The sequence below is a fragment of the Planococcus citri genome, chromosome 3 (genome assembly GCF_950023065.1).
Source record: "Planococcus citri chromosome 3, ihPlaCitr1.1, whole genome shotgun sequence".
NCBI lineage: Eukaryota > Metazoa > Arthropoda > Insecta > Hemiptera > Pseudococcidae > Planococcus > Planococcus citri.
The window spans coordinates 34,165,115-34,186,504 of NC_088679.1; the positions used below are offsets into that span (position 1 = coordinate 34,165,115).

At 32.9% G+C, this 21,390-nt stretch overlaps 3 protein-coding genes across 8 annotated transcripts in view; 2 read left to right on the plus strand and 1 right to left on the minus strand.

Annotated features, from left to right (window-relative positions):
* LOC135839086 (rab GTPase-binding effector protein 1-like) overlaps positions 1 to 1,346 on the minus strand; it is a 123,738-nt gene extending 122,392 nt beyond the window's left edge. For 2 of the 4 annotated variants that reach the window (XM_065354959.1, XM_065354957.1), the window contains exons 1-4: positions 1,142 to 1,344; positions 780 to 921; positions 315 to 431; positions 16 to 198 (exon numbers count right to left, since the gene is read on the minus strand). In XM_065354959.1, coding sequence (XP_065211031.1) covers positions 16 to 198; positions 315 to 431; positions 780 to 834 — 355 coding nt within the window. In that variant the 5' untranslated portion in view covers positions 835 to 921; positions 1,142 to 1,344. Of the gene's footprint in view, positions 1 to 15; positions 199 to 314; positions 432 to 779; positions 922 to 1,141 lie in introns of all 4 variants that reach the window. The other 2 variants (XM_065354961.1, XM_065354960.1) reach the window with 2 other exon arrangements.
* Positions 1,347 to 1,808: 462 nt separating this feature from the next.
* On the plus strand, positions 1,809 to 3,226 carry Chchd2 (Coiled-coil-helix-coiled-coil-helix domain containing 2). Its single transcript, XM_065354969.1, has 4 exons — positions 1,809 to 1,986; positions 2,304 to 2,466; positions 2,563 to 2,794; positions 2,868 to 3,226. The coding sequence occupies exons 1-4, from the start codon at positions 1,949 to 1,951 to the stop codon at positions 2,876 to 2,878; spliced, it is 444 nt and encodes a 147-aa protein (XP_065211041.1). The 5' UTR covers positions 1,809 to 1,948; the 3' UTR covers positions 2,879 to 3,226.
* Positions 3,227 to 9,744: 6,518 nt separating this feature from the next.
* Positions 9,745 to 21,390, plus strand: part of LOC135842173 (putative exonuclease GOR) — an 85,369-nt gene continuing 73,723 nt past the window's right edge. For 2 of the 3 annotated variants that reach the window (XM_065359559.1, XM_065359560.1), the window contains exon 1: positions 9,745 to 10,375. In XM_065359559.1, coding sequence (XP_065215631.1) covers positions 10,150 to 10,375 — 226 coding nt within the window. In that variant the 5' untranslated portion in view covers positions 9,745 to 10,149. Of the gene's footprint in view, positions 10,376 to 12,911; positions 13,200 to 21,390 lie in introns of those variants that run through there. The other variant, XM_065359562.1, reaches the window with a different exon arrangement.

The following is a 21,390-nucleotide window of genomic DNA, read 5'->3' on the forward strand; positions in this document are numbered from 1 at the left end:
TGACGAGAAAATTACCTTTGAGCACAAGCTGCAAAGAAGATAACTCATCTTGATATTTTCTAGTTTCAGCGTCCAATTTTGACTGGCATTCCAATGATAAGACGGTCATTTGACTTCTACACTCATCTAAGCTATCTTGTAACCGTTTGATTTCCGATTTCAAACTTTGTTGATCAACCAACTGCTGTTTGAATTCATCTGTAAAAAAATTAACTGTATTTAAAAGTTGCACACAATTATAAATACGAAGCGAGAAGAATATAGAGCAGCACATTTTTAAATACCGCTACCAAGACAGGCACACAAAAACTCACTTTCTTTTTGCAAATACAACTCTTTCATTTTCGCTCTTTGAACACCAAACTCTTCTTCAATTTTTTTCTTCGCTATTTGAAGAGAGTTGATTTGTTGAGCTAAATTTTCAACATTATCTGAAGAAACAAGCTTAAGATAAACAAAGCGATAACACACAAAAGGATTGTTAGATTGCAAACCGGGATGGAAATGCAGCAGAATAGAAAGTAAAAATAAATACCTGAACCTGATACACAGTCAAAAGTAAAAAGCAAAAAGATTATTAAACTTGAGAGAAAAAAAATTCAAAACACTCAAATTTTCAATATCTTGAACATGTAAACCAAATTTCAAGTATCAGTTAAGGAAGCAAATGTTTAAAAAACCTTCTTCCGACAATTATCATGCGATATTAATCCATGCAAGTGCAAAAATTCAAAAAGACACCATCCAAAATGCACATACATAATATTATGTATACGTACCATCACATTCAAGAACACTCAGATCTCCATCATTATTGATCGAATTTTCATCCATTATTTACAAAATTTGATCAACAGAAGATAAGCGATGAAGAAATCTGACGCTTGAGCTTCAAATTAGTAGCAACATTGGAAAATCAACCTGGAGGAACAGATGAACAGATGGTTAAGAATATTTACTTCATTATCACTTTATAAATTTGAAAAAAATACATATACATTTACAGTATTTAAAATTCTATGTTTTTGTTGACTTGTAATGAAACGTGAAGATAAAAATTATGAAGAACTGATATCAGACTAGAGTCACTGAGCAAAAGGGTTGATCAACTTCACATATTGTTAAACATTAGAATTTTTACCTGTTCATTGAAGTTCATTCGTGGCTTCCCCAAAAAGCGGATAAGTTGTACAGATCATTTCTTTGAATGGTTGAGAAATTGAAGGTACTTGACGTAACTTTCAGGAAAATTTTAAAACAATTTCCTTCATTCAAAATGAAAATGAAACATGAATGAAAACCACAATCAACTAATCAAAGCACAAAGCTTCGTCATAATTCTTTATCAACGTCGAATTTTTTTATCGGATGCATCAAAGTCCACCAATCCCAAATGAGTATTCCTCATGGATCGCAAGAGAGCGCCAAAATCGGCTATTCTCAACTGTGATTGGTTACATTTTGAAAAATCGACTGTGATTGGTTAATGGACGGAAACACTTGGATACTTATCCAGTTACACGCATATATCCTGCAATTTTTTCGCGAAATTCTGTCAATGTTTCCATACTTTGCGGCGAAAAATGAAAGAGATTACGAAATTCAGTTTCAGATTTTATCAATTTTAACTTCAATAAAGAGAAACATAAAAATGACAAATTCTTTCAAGATCAATTAAATATTTTTTTCTTGAAAACACGATCGAAATAAATGAAAATATTCATCATAAATCATAAACTCAGCTAATATTTTTACCTCGCCATCGAAGTGTCCACACTTCAAACAATGACCTTTACGCTAATAAGAACATTGGTCAGAATCCAACAATTAAAATTTTGTCAGACCATTGAATGAAATTGAATTGAAAGTGCTCAATATTTTGTGCGATAACAATTTATTTTTGTCAGTGATCAGTGATTTTAAAAAGTTTTCATAAAATCCTTTTAAAATGCCACGACGAGGACGTTCACCTTCACCCTCTTCCAGGTAAACTTCATTTTCTTTCATTCACTTGAAACACATTGTGAAATGTGTTGTAATGACACCACTTCGAAAGTTCGAAACACTTCTTGTCGAGTGAATTTTATTCAAATGCATTCTTATTGAAAAGAAATCTCTGATACAAGTTACATACCTTATAGCTTGATTCTTGATTCCATTTGGCACGATAAAATTGATCCCAGCTCGTCAATTATGATATGATATCGCTGCATATTTCCTTTATAGAAATGACCTTCCCTGAAGTTGAAAGTACCCGTAAATGAGCAATTAATTATTGATTTTTATGTTTTTGTATCGTGTAGGGCTGCTCCCCGAAGAGCGTCTCCTGCTCCAGCTCCCCGTCAAACTCAACCAGTTCCAACCCAGGCTCATCCACCGGCTCCAGTAGCTGCCGCCCCGCAGCAACCTAGTTTATTTGGTCAAATGGCAGCCACTGCCGGAGGAGTAGCTGTCGGATCGGCTATTGTGAGTTTTCATTTTTATTTCTTTTCGTAATTTTTACTATGATCATCATTCATCACACAGTTGTAATCTTCTCATGAAATTATCAATTTATCACAGGGACACACCGTTGGACATGCTGTAACTGGTATGTTCAGTGGCGGTAGCGACCATGAAGCAGCTGCCCCTGCACCAGCTGCTGCGCCAGCCGGAGCTTACCAGCAAGAACAACCTGCTGGAGGAGCCTGTGCATGGGAAATCAAGCAATTCCTTCAATGTGCTCAACAACAAGAAGATATATCTTTATGCAGTGGATTCAATGAAGCTATTCGCCAATGCAAAGAAATGAACCGTGAGTGCTCGTACTTCGTGAAGCTTGCTTCTTATATTGGTAGGACACTAATTCGGTTGATTTTTTCTTGCAGGTATTGCATAAGTGGTAACGAAATACCATTCCTAATTTCGAATCGATGAATTAGGAAGCTTTCCTTAGGAGTTTCTTTGTATCAATCAATGAAGAAAATGTAGTTAATTACTTAATTTCAACATTAAAGCTTAATGCCAAAATTCGATTTGTATTTTTCTTACTTTGTATTGATGTAAAGCCTAAGTAAAATTCTATGTGTCGTGTTTGTTGCAATTGATTGAAATGGTTTTGCTACTATTTCAAAATTTTATCAGATCAATTTTTTCCGGTATAAAATTGCTGATTTTACCAACTAAATTGATATCTTATTTCGCGTGTTAATTATTATTGCGTTGAATAAATCGTATCTGTACTATTTTTCATGTTTTTTACTGTTGCATAACCTAGACCTATACTTCCAAATTTTTTGTGTTGAAAGTGATCGAATAATTGTTCAAGGTGATGAAACTCGCGTAGACAAATTTTTTTTCATCTAGGCATACGATTCGGTGCCAAGTTGCACAATTTGATGATTAAATTTCATCAGTAAATTAAAAGACGTAAGCTGTAATGTAGGTGAAATTTTTTGCCTTCATTTTTTTTTTGTAAATTGCACGTTGTACGTTACATTATCAGGGACGAATTTTCACAGGTGTGCTTCAAATTATAAATAGATATATTTTAAACGATGTAACTCATTGTGTACATATTGTCTTGATTTCATAAGTTTCATCAAGTCAAGTGAAGTCGAATACGAAGGATTTTTTGAACAAAGTATGCATGTATGTAGTTTTATTTTCAAGGCTATAATAACAATGAACAGTTTTCCTCGTGAATTTGAAAATTTATGGGATTGATTTTCCACCTGCACGTTTCGTTCTGTGGTAACTTGCTGCTGAACTTTGATTTTTTATGCGAATCAAATTATCGAGCAGCTTCAGATCATACGATTTTCACCTTGAAAACAGTCTTATTTTCGTTAATCGAATTTATTATCGAGAGAAATGTACGTTTGCTGACGATAATCATTTATGCGGGGAAAAACTTCATTGATTAAATTACCTCATTTGATATTTATACGTATTTAAAACTGTGACGTCTTATTTAAAAAGAACTAGATTTGATCAGTCAACGACCCTTTAAGGTTTAACCTAACTTGAGATGAAAAACGCACCAAAATTAATGTACCTATACCAACGTTCAATAAGTTGCTGGCCTTCAAGCAGCGGTAAATCCAAATACAAAATATTTACCTAATAATTAAATCGTTTAAACGATACCTACGTGTAGTATTCTGCAGCCATTTTTTTTGGCGAGCAAATTTTCCGTTTGATTTCTTCTTTGTCAATTATCAAATAAGTGTATCTACTTACTTAATTATGACATTGTACGTATAGTGTCAAGCAAGCGTTTTAATGTCACGAATAAAATCTTGATTAGGTAGGTATGTGTTTATTTTTGATTTATAAAAAATTGCGATGTCCGGTGATGAATTTGAGCCAATTAGACGGAGTAGAACGATTTCTCAATAAGTTTCAATTTCTAATTCAATTGTACCTATATCTAGGTATGATGTGGGATAAAAATTAAAGATTTATTCTTGTTAACTTGATGTTGAAAATGTTGAAATGTCATCGAGTCATAATCAAAGTCTCTATAAAATAGAAATACCGTAATTACTAATTATGCTAGTTTCAAACTAATTTATTTGTGAATTATTTTGTAGAAAGATTTTTAAAAATTTTATCTTACTCAGAAATACCATAATTTAAAAATTTTCGTTGTAGGTAGGTATATGTATTTGTTATCGATGAAACCGAATTGATAATTTGATGATTATTTTCATTATGTATACTAGGTACCTACCTATTTGAATTTTTTCGATTAATTTTAGAGAACCGTGAAGGCAGATGAGAGATTTGTAGATTTAGGCACCGAATCACAAATTCAGCAATACCTATATTTTTTTTTAGTAGTTGTTAACTATGGCAGCACAATTGAATTGCTCAACTACTTAAGACAACTTTTGGCAACGAAATATTACTTTTCACGTTTTAGATCACGTGCTTGAAAGGTTTTTACTTAACGATATTCTAATATTTTATCTTTCTTTTTCAAATCGAGGTTTTATGTAAATTATCTCTTTTCATTTTAAAATCACAACGCAATATTTTTAAGAAATACACATTTTAATTTCGAATTTTGATATCTTCGCTGGAAAATTACAACGTAAATAAATGTTCAAATATCATGAATTTTTTTCTCATATGTAGAATGGAAAAAAGTAGAAGTGTGTAATAAAATGTTTGCCTATTAAGAAAATCAAAATTTTGATACCTCCCAGCTTAAAATGATCACTATAGCGGAAACATGTATAATATAGATAGGTAGTTTAACGTAACCGGAATGAAGGGCTTAGATCATTTTTAATTAGTGCAATTTTCAACAATAATATTTAATGAAGCGTAAACGCGATACTCATGCCCAAACATGCATACGTTTGCGATAGAATAACTGGTAAATAGCGTCGACTATTACTTATCGTATTACCTAATAAAAAAAAATTATCCAACATAATCGATTCAAATAGGTATACCACAATAATATTCAAAAATTTGACGATTAGTTCCGTTGCGAATCAGGATGACGGTGACCACAGTCTTCATTTTAGACAATTTGATTTCTCGTGTAATCGTAATACGTTCTACTTATTTTATCGTGAGTTAAATGGTATAGGTAGGAGTTTATTCGTAAAATTTAAACATGCATTTGGTCCTTGATGATAAATTTCAGTTTGATCTATGAACTTTCATAACAAATTTAGATCACAGCAATGGTCCATACTTACCTACCTATAGTAGGTAAGGTACCTACATATAGAAATACGGACTCCCAGTTTTTTGTAAACTAAGAGATATATTTTTGGATGCATTTGGTGAAGAGATGAGGGATCAGGATTTTTTTGGTGAACCTTGTTTTTTTTTGCAATTCTTATTCATTTTTATCTGTATCAAGTATATCTAGCTCAAACTCAACAAATTTTACCAATAATACTGTAATATTAACGCATTCGATGAATGTTACTCGCGTACAAAATGTATCGCCAAATAATCCCCAGCCCCGTGGGTTTAATCGCGCCCCCTGCAACAGTTTGGCTCTTTACAGTTTACATAGAATAATTTAGCCTATTTGGTCGCAATAAAATTCCAGTTTTTTCTCAAAAAAGTATAGATACCTAGATAAATATTATACTTTTAATCTTTTATAAACTATATATTTTCAAGGCAAAATTGATTATCTAGTCTACAATGAACGAATTTTATATATAAAAAAATAATGATAATAATGAAGAGAATAGTGGGAAAAAACAAGTTCAATATCATATATGTACATGATGTAGATTATATTGTATATTGTACACCGCACGAATGGAATTTAAAAAGTTATCAAACATTTTGGCACATCTTTGGAAAAAAAATATTCGAAACTGGTTAGAGCATGTTTCATTCACGTGAACGGAAGAAGTTACTAAAGAGGTGAACCGGCTGAATGATTTAAAAAAAAAAAAATCTATTACAAAATGATTGCTTTAAATTATTAAATTTACGTTGTTCTGTAAATATATTGGTACAACAAATCATATTAGGTAATTTTTATGCTACTTATCGATAAAGCATAGGTAAGCATATAGAGTTTAAATTCAGCTCAAACAAAATGTAGATATACCGAGGTATGTCCTTCTGGTGTAAATCATGTAATATTACTTTTATCCGTCTACCGAGACCGAGTTTCATATGAAATTGAAATCACGTGGTCATCATGCTGGAATTAAGACAGCAATGATGTTAAGGTACCTCTACCTACATACAACTTTTTTTTTTGCTTACATAAATTTTTATTTGAATTCTAAAATCATTTAATAAACTTACGTACGATGGAAGATATTTTTAATTTCTCGCATCGTTTAAGCTGTTCGATTTGTAAATATTGACTAAATTTAGATAATCATCTATCTGGTTGGGTGTATGTTGAAAAAGCAAACGCGTAGAATAATTTGAATACATTGTTGATAACTATAGTTTATCAAGTTGAGAAAAAAAATCGCGTGGGGTCTTATTTGTAGATATAGATAATTATACCTACTTAATATTTATTTACATCAAAGACTCGAGGGAAATTTTAATATACGATAATTTGTAATAAAATATTTCAAGATCAACTCACATCTGCGCAGAGATGTGAATAAACCCAACGTCACGTAAAAATTAGTATATTTTATACCTATAGGTAGTGTTATACAGGACACAGGTTAGTAGAATACCTATATCTGCGTGAAAAACGTGGGAATTTACCATTCAAAGGTATCACGAAATGACGTGATCATCTGAATATTTAGCAGAAGCCAAGTATATTACACGTTGACTCATTACGTTCACGTGGAGAATTCCCTAAACACAAGATGATGATTGTGGGGAAGGAAGTTGCTAAATTCGTAGTAAAGGCAACAGTTTCATAATTATTTATTCTTCCGAACGCCGTCGATTACCTACCGATAAACGAGCTTTACGATAGCGTTCTTAGATAAACTGGTTTGAAAGAATCCATAGATAACTTGTTACGTGGTTGAGTATCATTGAAAGTGTAAGAATTTTTGCTGATTTTCAGACTAGAGCAATAGATTTAATGCATTGGTAGTCCTCTTGAATGAAAACCATTTTTTTTCTTTGATCCAATTATTATATGTACAATATTGATAATTTTCACATTTCATTAAAAATCAATAAATACAACCTACTTACCAATGATAAATTCTTCGTTTTACGTGTCATCTTGTCACGTCATTCTTTTATTTAAACACACTTTGGGATTTAATCTATGCAATATTGATAAAAATATTAGATACCTACTCACCTACTTTTGATACTCAATAAATATCCAACATAACGATTACAAACATTTATAAAAATAATTTTTGCAAATTGGAATGATAAAGCAATTTGTCATATTAATAGACTACAGACAGACATAGATACTCCAATTTTTCAAACCGTATTATGCCATAATAAAATGCACGTCAAATTGTACCCACACAATCAGCTCATGACGTATGTACAAACTACAAAGTGCCAGACGTATAGGTAGGTACTTTTTGAATTTATGAATTGAAGGTCATCAGTTTTGTACAATTTTTTTTTACTTTATTTTCATTTGCATTGTTGGCTTCGTTTTCCTCAGACCACTCGTATCACATAACAAAACCAAAATTATTATTAACAATTGAAAAGCTCTCAGTGAATTTGCATTTTAAAGAATAAATGGGTTGAAATCATTCTCGCTGATGTTATTGTTCGTTTTTCTATGTTGAATATGTTGCCTAATCATGTACAAATAGAGTAACATTTGTCAGCTTTTTAAAAATATCAAGTTCTTGTGACCATTGTCATTGTGATGATAAGTTTTCCTCACGTAAGAGTTCGTGTCTTATGGTTTGATGTTTTTCAAAGTTTGAAATAATTAGGTAAATTGTTCTATAAGTTTTCTCTCATCCAAATTCAAAACCACGTTCAGAAGCTGAATTGTTCAAAACACAGATTTTAAAAGTTTTTGGTTTCTGATGAGTGATTATGGGCTCACTATTTTGACCTTTTTTTCGGAGCATGGCGAGAAGGAGGGGGCAATTTATTTATTTCTGAAATTTAATACCTACAAGTTCTTAGAAATTTAAAAAAAAAAATTGCCAATTTTCAATATTTTGGCACAATGCATTGTTTGATGGTCAAAATGTCAAAATCAAAAAATTCGATCATTATACCCACATTTTGAAAATTCTGTTCAGAGTTGGAGTAAAACTTTCTATATAAATTAGAATAGAACGTTTAGAAAGTTTGAGCACGTTATAATAAGCTGATTAGCTGAACGCATATTTTTAATTAAAAACTGATATTTGTTCAAAAAATATACAGTGTCACGGCAAAATTACTGCAATTACTCAAATAGATATCAAATTCTGAGTACTTATTAATAAAATGAAAAAATTTATCAAAAATCAAAGAAGTAGGCAATTCCTTTGAAAACTGATTGACAGAAATTGAATATAAGAATCAAAATCCTTGATAAAAATTTGGGTGACTTAGGAGGAAAAACATGATCCCGAAGTCGCAAATCCTTTTAAGAATGCATGTAGGTAGTAGGTACTTGTATTTTAAAGAAATGTTTTTAAGATTTGAAAAATTATGCTGAGATTAAAAACTGAGTTATAATATTTCATATAAATATTCTTTGTACTCATAGGTTCTTCAACTTCAATTAATTTCTAGGGAAGTAGGTAGAGGTAATTAAATTTTAAAAATTGCAAAGTGTCGATAGATTTCAGATTTTGGAATAATTTACGAAAAATTATGCAATTTGTTGAATCGATATTGCAGACAAATTATAGTTCCGGTGAATCAGTGATTCTTTCATGCAAATATTCTTAGTTTTTAAACTGTAAAATGATCTTCCGATATTAGAAAAATGATTTGTTCTTTAATTAGTAGGTAATTAAACCCTATCACCCTATCAGCTAATTTGACCTTTGACTTTCGTAAGCGAATAAATATTGAGTGAGGAAGAGGATGATGACCGCAACGCTACATAAGTGTGTCAGGTAGAGGTAGGTGATTCGATTCGAGCTTTGAAATTTTCAAAGTAGGTATATGTACTGCATATGTAATTATCACTAGCAAGTACAGAGTGGTACGAATTTCAGTATTGAAAACGTACCACAAAATACATAGAATTTTGTATTATCACTAAGCTTATGTATGTACTAAAAAGCTCGCGCATGAGCATTACACTAGAACAGTCGAGCTTTAGCGATCCGATTCATTCTCATTCATATTTTCTTTACCATTCTAATACGTGCCTCATTTCTAACGAATTTTGATGATAGGAACACGGTGCACCACACGGTGGCGAGTTTTATCATCTGCCTTATACATATTGCCAGACGACTCCATTGCAGCTGTATTTTACCGCGAAACAAGGTAGAGCAGAGGCATGAATGCATGCGACTTGTATTTGGAGGGGGTAATGAAATAATAACTTATCGTTTCAGTAGAAGCACGTTTCGTTTCTCGTCTTTACTTCTTCGTGTTTCAATGTTGTTAACGTGATCGCGTACTTTATTTTGTTACTTTATCGGTGGAAATTGTTTAATTTTTTTGCGTTTTTCTCATTTTCCGCGCCTAAATTTTTATCAACTTTGATGTGTAAAAAAAATTCACTTATTAGTGTTGTTACAGTGTTAGTTATATTTTTCAATGTCCGTAGTGTACACAATGGAAACGATTATTTTACCTCGTGGTTTACTAATGGTACATTCCGGTTCATTAACTTTTCAAAAAACCAATAACATGCCCCACACTGGAAATTATTTTATGGAATTCATGTTACTTTTAATAGTTTTGTTATCTGGTGTTTTGATTTATATATCTGTGAATTTTCGCAGGAATCTGAAACCTCAGAATAAGCCGGCTAAAATAAAAAGTGAGTACATCTATTGTTTATTTTCATAGTGTTATTTTGATAGGTACGTACGGTTTTATTATCATTTTTTCAATTAGATGGATTTTATTTGCCAAATTTCTCGATTATGTCTCGTATAATTGTAATATTAATACGAATGTGTAATAATTCTTTGTGCTGGATTCGCGCTCGTCGTGCATGGAGACCGGAGACGATGGAGCACGTTGTCTTACTTCCTTACTGGAATCATGCCTTCGTCGTCCTCGTGTTTCTATGGTCCGATTCCGATGTTTCGTTGCGATGATCTCGTTGCCATGTGATTTTTAGTACAAAAGTTTTGTCTGAGTCTGAATACTTGAATATTCGTTCGGTTAATTAGAATACATTGATCGAATGTTACTGAATTATTGTTACAATGATCAAGTAAAAATGTTGTCCGGTGTGTTTACACCTGCCGGAGTAGTTTCCTGATCCTACTCTTCGTGCCGGTGATATTGATACCGGCGTTTCTTATCAAAACAATTGATGGATACTGAGCATTCTCTTTCTCTCGATCAGGTTACTTACAACTAAAAATAGTGTGATTCATATGACTTTCTAGTGTTCCTATTGGATAATTTGTGGTCCAATCAGAATTTTTTAGTGTTGCAGGTGAAAATTTTTGTTTACATTTTTTTCGAAAACTTTAGTAGGGGGATTGTTATTCTCACATATAGTTAGCAACCTTATCTCTTATCCACGCTCAAACTCGTTCCTTTTTTCCAAGCATCAATCCAAAATTCCAAAATGCAAAATCGTGATCATCAATCAATGGATCAACTTAGCAGTTAGCAGAATGTTTTTGGAATGAAAATTTGATGTATGTGATTTTATTTAAATATAAATTGATTACTAGTTGCAACTCCTGGAGTTTATCTAATTTTTGAGGGGAAATAGTATCTGGAAGAGGATTTAACAGGATAATAAAGACCAACATTCAACATCATATTATAATTACGCATATTTTCCAATTTACGATTCTAAATTTCTCATTGAGGATCATGATAATATTTCAGCATTTCATTTCCTAAAGGAACCACTATAGTTCAACTAGATCTACTACTAAGTACTTGTTATTGCAATATTGCTTAAGTTTAAAGATCAGGAGGAAGGTAAAATGCTTATTGTACCCTACAGTGTTCTAATTTCAAGTATTCCACTTTGGTTCGAACTCTATTCATGATCCCAATCATCTAAAACAAAACTTCTGAAAATATACACCCAGATTCTCATCTCTAGTTTATTTGATTTCTCATTTCGCCGACATTCCTCTGTAAATTTATTGTATCTATCTCTATAGTGAATGCAAAATGATAAATGTATGAAACAAGATGACAAAAACAAGAGTAAACCTTGCGAATTGAAACTAGCGATCAGAGTGAAAATTCAATCATCGTGATCATATAAAACATAAAACTTGAACTACATCATCTTCAAATAGTTTTAGGGCCATATTCATAGACGTTACTTAAGGGACACTTGGCTAAGTGGTGAATTTTAAGGCAATTTTTCCAAGCGTGATTGAATTTTTGAAATTTTGTTTTTGAATAAATTGAGAGATTGGACTCCGAAGTGTTGATTTATCATTTTACAAATATAAAATTTTTATTCGTTCGTGAGAAAAATTGCATCAAAATTCACCACTTAGCCAAGTGTCCCTTAAGTAACGTCTATGAATTCGGCCCTTAATTACGTTGCTTCACTCGCAAAATTATTAAATTTTATTTATTCTTATTTATTTTCTTTCTCCAACGAAGTTGGCGATGTTCATCGTAAAGATAACTGATAAGTTAGTGAGTGAACAGTGAACGTTTCATTCAAGTTGATTCGTTCGCGTAGGTTGCTAACTGTATGTGAGAATAACAAATCCCCTTTAGTAGGTATGTGCCTAGATCTATCATGGTGGATTTATTGGATTTGTGTCACGGTGTTTTATGAGGCATGAGGTGCAACATGGTAGCAGAACACTGTTTCAAAACGAAAGTAATCAAAAGTCTCTTTTTTATTAATCAGCTGGATTAGGATCTCGACTGTTCGACTGATTGTTTATTCGTGAAATTTTCTGAAGATTGTTTATAAAACACACACAAGTACACTATTTTATTGACCCATTTTTTTTTGAAAAATTGATCAGTGTCACGAAGCATATTTTCAAGGTTACTATTTTGAATGGAAACAATAATAGGTATTGAACTGACGTAGAAAATTGTAATAAAATTCCTTGTATAGATTACCTATGATGTCAAAATAGGTAAAAATTGTATCATTTTCATTCTGATTAACGTCATAGGTACCCATTGTCATAAGCACGTACCTAGGTAAATTCGTGTTAAAAATTTTCAACAACTGGCATGCCTAAGTAATACCTACCTATTCATTGCAGTCGTGTGCTTCGAACAATTAACAACCCAAATGCTCACACCAACTAGTTTCCTTTTGAGTTTTTTTTTTGTCTGAATGATGTAAATTCTCTTCGCGTTTGTGATGTGGTATTGAAGAAATGCATGCGAAATGATAAATGAAGCGTGTTTCACGATTTGAGCACGAAACTTAATGCATTCTTGAGTCACACAGGAATCGGTTAATTTTTACTAATATTGCATCAGGAAATCATTAGTGGAGTTTTACGACAGACGTATAAAAAATTATTGTTTTGTCTACGTGTATTTTGCAATGTGCTTTAATTGAATGATGTTGCCGTGGTACTTTGTAATATTGTGATTTTATTTTCGGTATTAATCGACAATTCGACATAGATATTTTGTACCTGCAATGTTGATCTGCGGATTTGTATTTAGTTGCTCGGGTACGTTTTGATTTTTTCTATACCTATCTAGAAATACCTACATATATCGTGAGATCCCTGAGTACTCATTTCTATAGGTTTTTATTCACTTTTTTTTGCTTGTAGTAAAGTGAACCATGTTATAAGATGTTGCATAGGTACTTAATAAAATTACTTATTATTAAAGGTATGCTCAAGTTCAAGAACTTCCGAATGCATACGGCATATTTAGTAAATACGTGACGTAATGTTGCAAGTTATTGACATTTTAATTAATGTTGACTTGAGAAAAAATTCATTTTTACGTTGGCAATTGTTTGTTTTGAAAATGTAATGGAATTTTTATGTTTTAAACAAAATATTGAATGGAGTTAGACGTGTGCCATTGGATGAGGTCGAATTGAATCGTTTTATTGAAGCGTGAAGCACTGAAAAAAAATGCAATATTTTCCTACCATAAGCTGGACTAAAAGTAAACTTCGAACGATTTCATGAAAAATTATAGTCACTCGTAAAAAAAAATGAATATATTCGAGCTGGAATTTCTGAACGAATATTGTCGTTGGTTGACGTGATATTTTGTGTTTTTTAATGCGGTGCTGATGCTAATGAAAATTTCAAAATGTTGAATTTTCCTTCGAACGTTGAAATTATTCAGTATTTTGTAGTACTTTCGATTTTGACTAACATAACTTCGTAGAGTCGAAATTCCTGTAATAAAAATCCATACCTATTACCTACTGGTTGACGTCATTATGAAAAACCCCTATAATAGCTTTGACACTATATGAATTTTTAATTGAGTGTATAATTAACCGCAACCCGCAGTACGTGTAACTTGAATACCTGGTTTTGATGAGACAAACGTCGTGTGCTATTTGTAGCTACTTGAAATTACTTTAAGTTAGATAAGGTAATCCATTAATTGTTTCAAATAATGTATTTTAAAATCGTGATTCAATTTGACGTTGGGTTTCAACTTGAGAGGGAGGTTTATGGGTTTTACTTTTCGAGATTTCATTTCCCTCTTGAATGTTACTTCTTAATCCATTCAATGTAATGGGTGTGAAGATCACATGTTTTAAAAACAACTAAGCAGCATTTTATAATTGAAATTTTTTGAAAAAGTGCACTTAAAAGTACACTTCCCTTTTCCTTCCAATTGGTCAATTCATTTTCGATTTTTTGAGATTGAATAACAAATCTAGTTCGGAATTTCTGACATTTAATCAATTGTAGTTATGATAAAGAAGAGGAAATTCATAAATGGTTTCTCCCACCACTTTTTTTGCAAAAAATGAGCATTTTGTTCATTGAAAATTGCCACTTTTTCACTGCAAGTTAATGGACATGTTTACTTATCTCTAGAAATTTGTCTCATTTCAATCAATGTTTACAATGAAGTGAAAATTTCTTGCCTCCTCCCCCCCCATACATGTTTTTTTTCGTCATAAATTGTAATTTTTCAATTTTTTACATAAAAATATATATTTTCCCCCTGAAATAACCACATTTTGTTCACCAATAGTTGACTCGTTTTTACTAAAAATTTATGTCAAATTTTCTCAACTACATATAGGTAAGGTACCTATAATTATAGTTGTCGCTTTTTTCACTAAAAATTGTCACTTTTTTTACTTAATAAGTATTATTTTTGCTAAAATGAAATTGAATTTTTTGCTAAAAATGGTCACATTTTATTCACTTGAAATTGTCACTTTTCCCCTAGTGTAGTATTTTTTTTAAAAAATGAAAAATTGCCATTTTTATTTGAAATTTCTTTCATCTTCTTTTGGGAATTGAATGACATAATTTTGTTGAAAATTTCTATCCATTATTTTATTATTTTTAAAAAATCCAGAAAACAAAAAAGTATTTGGTTCCCTCTTCAAAAGAAAGGCGAGCAATGTAGCTTTGCTGCATTTTCAAGTTAGGATACACTACACATTTTACCGAATTTTTGAGCATTTTTTGAACATTCTTTCGTTATACACTCTACTTTTCTTCCGCTAGAGCATTGGAAATAATTTTTGAATTAATAGTGTTCCTGTGCTCGAGGATGTTCGACGCTAATAACATCTATATTATGGTGCCGACAACACCTGAAGCAATCATTTCTGCGCTTATCAAACGTGTACGAAACCGGCTTGAGATTAATTTCACGTATTAGAAGTTCAACAAATTGCATTATATGAACTAGACATCTAGCATAATTACGAGAAAAATTGATAATCAAACGTATATGCATGCAAACAATGAAAACGTAGACGCTGATAAGAGATGTGTTACGAGTGAAAAACGTTCGAAAAGAAGAGGAAAAAATTGAGGAATTATGTCGAAATCGAAATCAAAATCAAAGTCATCCAGCTTACGAACGATTACGGTGATAGATTCGATGAAGATGAAAAATTACCCATCATGTGTGGGTGATTATAATCGCAGGCTCGCAGCGTGTGTAGCGTACCTGAATACGACTACTCAAATGTGCTGATGCTGAACCTTGAGTCGAAAAGTCTTATAATTCGCAATCAAGCTCAAATTTATCGTTTACGTTATGTCATTTAAGCAATGGTTAATTGAGTCGTTATTTTAATTAATTAATTTTTACGATTTACGGCCATATCGCGCCACTATAGGTAGAGGTACTATAAAGTGAACGAAAAATCGCCTTTTGATATGGCTAAATTAGTTCGTTTGAATGTCGAACGTTCGATGACCAATGTGATGATGATGATCGCGATCAGCGACGCGTAGCTGTGGACAGGGCCGATAGATAGACATGTAAAAAAATATCGTATGGTGCCTGATGCCTTCGTAATTAGTTGTAATTGCACGTGTAAATTAGTTCGGGTACGTTTTCGAAAAGTTTTTAATTATTCAATGGTGAAGGATAAAAGATAAGATTTGGCTATGATGGTTTCTTACGACTTACCAGTATTTTACCATTATCAAGTTCACGATTAACCTTATCGCAACGAGTTACTTATTGAGTAATACTGAGTGAGTGGAAACGTAATATCGGTATCGTATTCGTATGTATTTCAAGCACCACCTATCCCATATTCGTATTTTTGATTCTATATATGGAAAATTTGGTCAATATTTCGCCCGTTTGCGAGAGAACTTTATCTCGAGGCACGTGCACTATCATCTTATACTCTGCAATACGATTTTAATCGTAGAATTTTCACCTTATTTACCTATCTTCTAGCAGCTAGATGCACAACGTAAGTCGTGAAATTTACATCTCACTTTGACGAGTACCTACGACGCGTGTATTTACTGCTTAATTGTGTGAAAATTTCATTCTCCAATTCATACATATAAGCTATATTATAATTCGCAACCTATCTTGAGGTTTGCTTGTTCATTAGTGCGAATAAGTACGAGTAAATATTCACATTTTTTTTTACTCTCCAACCAACGAGGAGAAGATACACGTGTCCTTGGAATATTAGCGTGTTTCATGCATTGTAAGCATAGCCACAAGTTTCAGCAACTCATCTTATACTGTACGTAGATTTTGATGTACGTACGTACGTACCTACTACCTATCTAATTCGCTGATGAAAAGATTTCATTCAAGGAAAGTCGCCTAGAATTTTGCTTTTATGATCAGCTTCCATTGTGTCTGGTTCGATTCAAAAAAAAAAAAGTAAATTAAACGTTTGTTTTGAGAAGCTATTGTAAGTGTATGGACGAAAACACTCCAAGTGGTTGATGGTGTATGCTGTCTACCTGTACTTACGAGTATACTGAAGCTGATTTTCTACCAAGTATTTCGTAGATTTACCTTCGACCTAGGAGAATATTTTGAATATATATTCAACCAACCACCGCCGTGCCTTGTGATGCTTTATTGTCAGCTGTGTGGTCTGGTCTTTTGTATGACATGTACAGAAATACTTATAGGTATCTCGATGAGGTGAAGTATCGAAGAGCCTATGTTGCGAGGATTCCTTTTTCTCTTGCTTACCTAGGTCTTATATCGAACGATATTGTCATAGTGTATTCTGTTCTCTTCTACGGCTACAATGGTTCATTTCGTGGGTCGGCCTATACATATTATCCTTTTGTCAATAGGAATCCAAAGAACTGATATTTTTTCCTATCGGTGATGTAATTTGACAAAATTTTGTATAAGAAATATTTTAGAGGATAAAATTTATCAGGATGCGTTCGGTTGTTTCATTCTAATGTGGGTTCATCTCTGTGGAAATTTCTCAAAATTGAGGATTGTTATCTGTGAAGTTGTATAAGAGGGTTGGTGGAAGTAGAAAATAGCTCACTTGTTTTGATGGCAGAATGGTCCAAAGTAATAGTCGTGAAGATTATGTTTATCATTTGCGTGTGATAGGATAACTTACTCTATATTATTTAGAAAGTAGAGAGAGGGAATTTGAAAGGGCAGTGATTTTAAACTTTTCAGTACGAATTTTTATATAAGTAATTATTTACATGGATCGCGAAAAAAATGTCGGAAAATGATTGATCAACTTTCACAGAGACTTTTATTTTGAGTTGAAATTTACCCATTGAAAAACTTCAATGCTGTGGAGGAGGAGGCCACTGAAAAGGAGATAGGTAATATGGATTTCAAAAAAAGGAAATTTTCGAAAAATTACAAGTTTTTGTTCTAATCCTTACCCAACCAGCATCAGTATACAGGTGTTCCGAAAATCGTCAGCCAAAATTCAACTGTAGATAACAGTGGCGTAGCCAGGATTTTCTCAAGGAGGAGGCAAAACCAGATTTTTAGGCATGAAAATTCGAAATGAGGGGTAATTTTCTGGAAACTTATCATAATGCCTGGTGATTTCATGAAAATTAAGGCAAAATTACTGCTCGAGCGAAGCGAGAGCGAAAATTTTTACAAAAAAATGGGTCCAAACAACAAAAAAACGTCCATTTTAGCATGTTTTCTTTCAAATTTTTGCTCGCAAGGGGGGCATGGCCCCTTTCGCCCCCCTGGCTACGCCACTGGTAGATAATATTCTAGGGACGAACAAAAAACTTTATTACCACTGATTGTCTATCCTTTGAATTTAAGGAGCCACGTGAGTCGCAAAACTCCAAATGATACTAATTTCAAAAAGATCATCAAAAATAAGGAAATGTTTGAATCATTCAAATGGTGCCCATAAGACCATTAACTTATGGTACTCGAGTGGACGAACAAAAAAAGTTCAAATTACAAATTGCCTATCTTCAAAATTGAAGGGGCAAACATATAATTTGAAAATTTGAAATTTCCAAATTTGTCGTGTCCCAGATTTTGAAAATTTTGAATTTTCAAATTGTGTTTGCCCCTTCAATTTTGAAGATAGACAATTTGTAATTTTAACTTTTTTTGTTCGTCCACTCAAATACTTACTATGAGTTGGTGAAGTCACTTGAATGATGCAAACATTTTCTCATTTTTGACGATTTTTTCAAAATTGGTAAATTTTGTTCAAAAATCGTGTAACTTCTTCAATTGACCGATAGTAAGAAAATTTTTGCATCACTGAAATGATTTCAGTAACCCATAGTGCTCGAATGGACGAACAAAAAATGTTAATATGACAAATTGCCCATCTTCTAAATTGAAGGGGCAAACACAATTTGAAAATTCAAAATTTTCAAAATGTAGGGCACGACAAATTTGTAAATTTTGAATCAAATTTGTCCTTTCAATTTTGAAGATGGACAATTTGTCTTAATAACCTTTTTTGTTTGTCTACTCGAGTACTATGGGTGGCATAATTTGGTTTGCGTTTTTTGACGATTAGAAAATCTATTTGAAAAAAATCAATGCTAGACTTGTGCAATTTCATTTGCAATGATTTTGTGTAAGTATGAAAAGCTTGGCCAATTAATTGCTCAATATCGAGATGGCCAAGTTTACATTTTTGAATCTAAACATCTCTTATCCATGGTTGACTTTTCTAATGGATACCTAATTACCTACATTAGATACTTTTTTCCTCAATATTTTCATTTCGGGAGTACCGACGAATGGAAACTGTTCTTTCAGTTACCAATATTTTTGTTGTTCTTTTTTAAACTTGGCTCGTCGCTTCAGGTTGAAAGGAAGTTTCCATTGTTTGTGTTTAAAAACAGTTCGGTTAGTTTCGGATCAATTAAGCATGATGCTGTTTTTCGCTATTAAAACAACGTGGTAAATCAGTGCTGGGCAGGTGGACTTGGTACCTAATGAAATAATCAAAATTGCTCATCTCGAGGTACGTTATCCACCTTCGAGCCATCACTTTCATTTGAATAAAATGACAAAAAAATGTATTTTTAAAAGTTTAACGAAGTGTGTAATTATATAAACGAACCTTTCGCAGATTTTCCGTATTTTTCCTATTTTCTCAGTTACAGATTTCTGGTTATGACAATCAGGTACAAATTTTGGTAAACTACTAAATGCGTCATAGAATATTCCGTTTCACGTTGGTACTTTGTGAGGAGATACAGGAGGAAACCTAGGCTCTTTAATAACAAAAGCGAAAACAAAATCAACTATTTCATCTTTACTTTATTACCTATAGTTGGAGTATTTTCGCTGGTGGAAAAAAAAAATGGTAATACGAAACCTTATCAAATATTCTCCAGCGCGGGTCTAATTGGAATTAAATTTTTATAAATTGAATTTGGAAATTTGATATCGATAATGAAATTGACGTAGGACTGACTGATATTAACTTTCGCCAGAAGCTTGCTCGAGGCGGCCAACTTCGAAGGTTGATAGCTGTGTTGTTGTGCGCGAATAAGATTGAGGGGTCGTCAATCGAATACGATGAAACACCTACGAAGAAAATTTTAATTACCTGCTGCTGTTTCGAATATTATTTCGGAAACCGAAAACCTACTTACAATTAGTATTGAAGAAATTGGAAAAGAACAACTGGCGAAGAAAGTTATCGCGGATGTTGTTTTTCTCAAAGGTCATACTGACGTATTTGTATTTTCGCGACGTCATTTAAAAAACTGAGCTAATTGGTCGGACGAATTAAAAAAGGTGTAATATTTCGCTATCGTATTGTTCGCGCTTTTATGCAATTCATTCGTGAAATGACGTACATACATGTATATTCACATCTGCGTAGATTTTGGACTCGTAGCCAACGAAGAATACGTTAATTTACAAAGGCTATAGGTGGATAAGTATGGTGAATTTGCCCCCGAGAGCTTCAGGGTTGATATTTGCATGGAAGGTTGGTACCCTTGAGCACCTTCCGTCACGAAAGTTTCAGACCCCCAGGACCCCCCGTTTTTGAGAAACCCCCCCTTTTCTAAAATTACAATAAAAATTTTTTTCTCAGCCCCATGTGAACCGATTTTTTAAATTTTTTGGTATGTTGTAAACATTCATAAGAGGCATCCCCACAAAAAATTTCAACCCCCTCCCCTCATATTTTCCCCTCAAAATGGCGTTTTTTAGTTTCGTTTGCCCGTTTTAGCAATGATCATGATTCGGCACAAAAATGTGAATAGCATTTTTAAATGTATTTTTGACTCCTACAAAACATATATTTTTTTCAAAAAAAAATTTTTGGTGGGCCGTGGTCAAAAATTGAAAAAACCAACAGAGGGGGTTAAAAATGGATTCTGGTGTAAATCATTGTTTTTGGTAAACAAGGTGTCGTTTCCATATGAATCGAACCCCCCGAACACGAATATGACGCCCAATCTTATGCTACCCTTATCCGCACCCCTCCAGCGCCTCTGCCCCCTTCTCAATTTTTACTATATCAAAAGTTCAGCTATTTTCGTAATATTGGTGTCGTTTCCAAATGAATCGAACCCCCCGAACACGAATATGACGTCCAATTTTACGCTACCCTCATCCACACCCCTCCAGCGCCTCTGCCCCCTTCTCAATTTTTACTATACGAGTATTAAAAGTTGAGCTATTTTCGTAATGTTGGTATTGTTTCCATATGAATCGAACCCCACGAACACGAATATGACGCCCAATCTTATGCTACCCTCATCCACACCCCTCCCCAGTGCGTCTGCCCCAACTAAATTTTCACTATATTGAAAGTTCAGATATTTTCTTAATGTTGGTATTGGTTCCATATGAGTCGAACACTCCGAACACGAATATGACGTCCAATTTTATGCTACTCTCATCCACACCCCTCGAGTGCCTCTGCCCCAACTCAATTTTCACTATATATTGAAAGTTCAGATATTTTCAAAATGTTGGTGTCGTTTCCAT

Coding starts and splice junctions, on each gene's coding strand:
- Chchd2 (XM_065354969.1), top strand. CDS start 1,949: ATGCCACGACGAGGACGTTCACCTTCACCCTCTTCCAG. Junction 1,987..2,303: donor TCACCTTCACCCTCTTCCAG/GTAAACTTCATT, acceptor TGTATCGTGTAG/GGCTGCTCCCCGAAGAGCGT. Junction 2,467..2,562: donor TAGCTGTCGGATCGGCTATT/GTGAGTTTTCAT, acceptor AATTTATCACAG/GGACACACCGTTGGACATGC.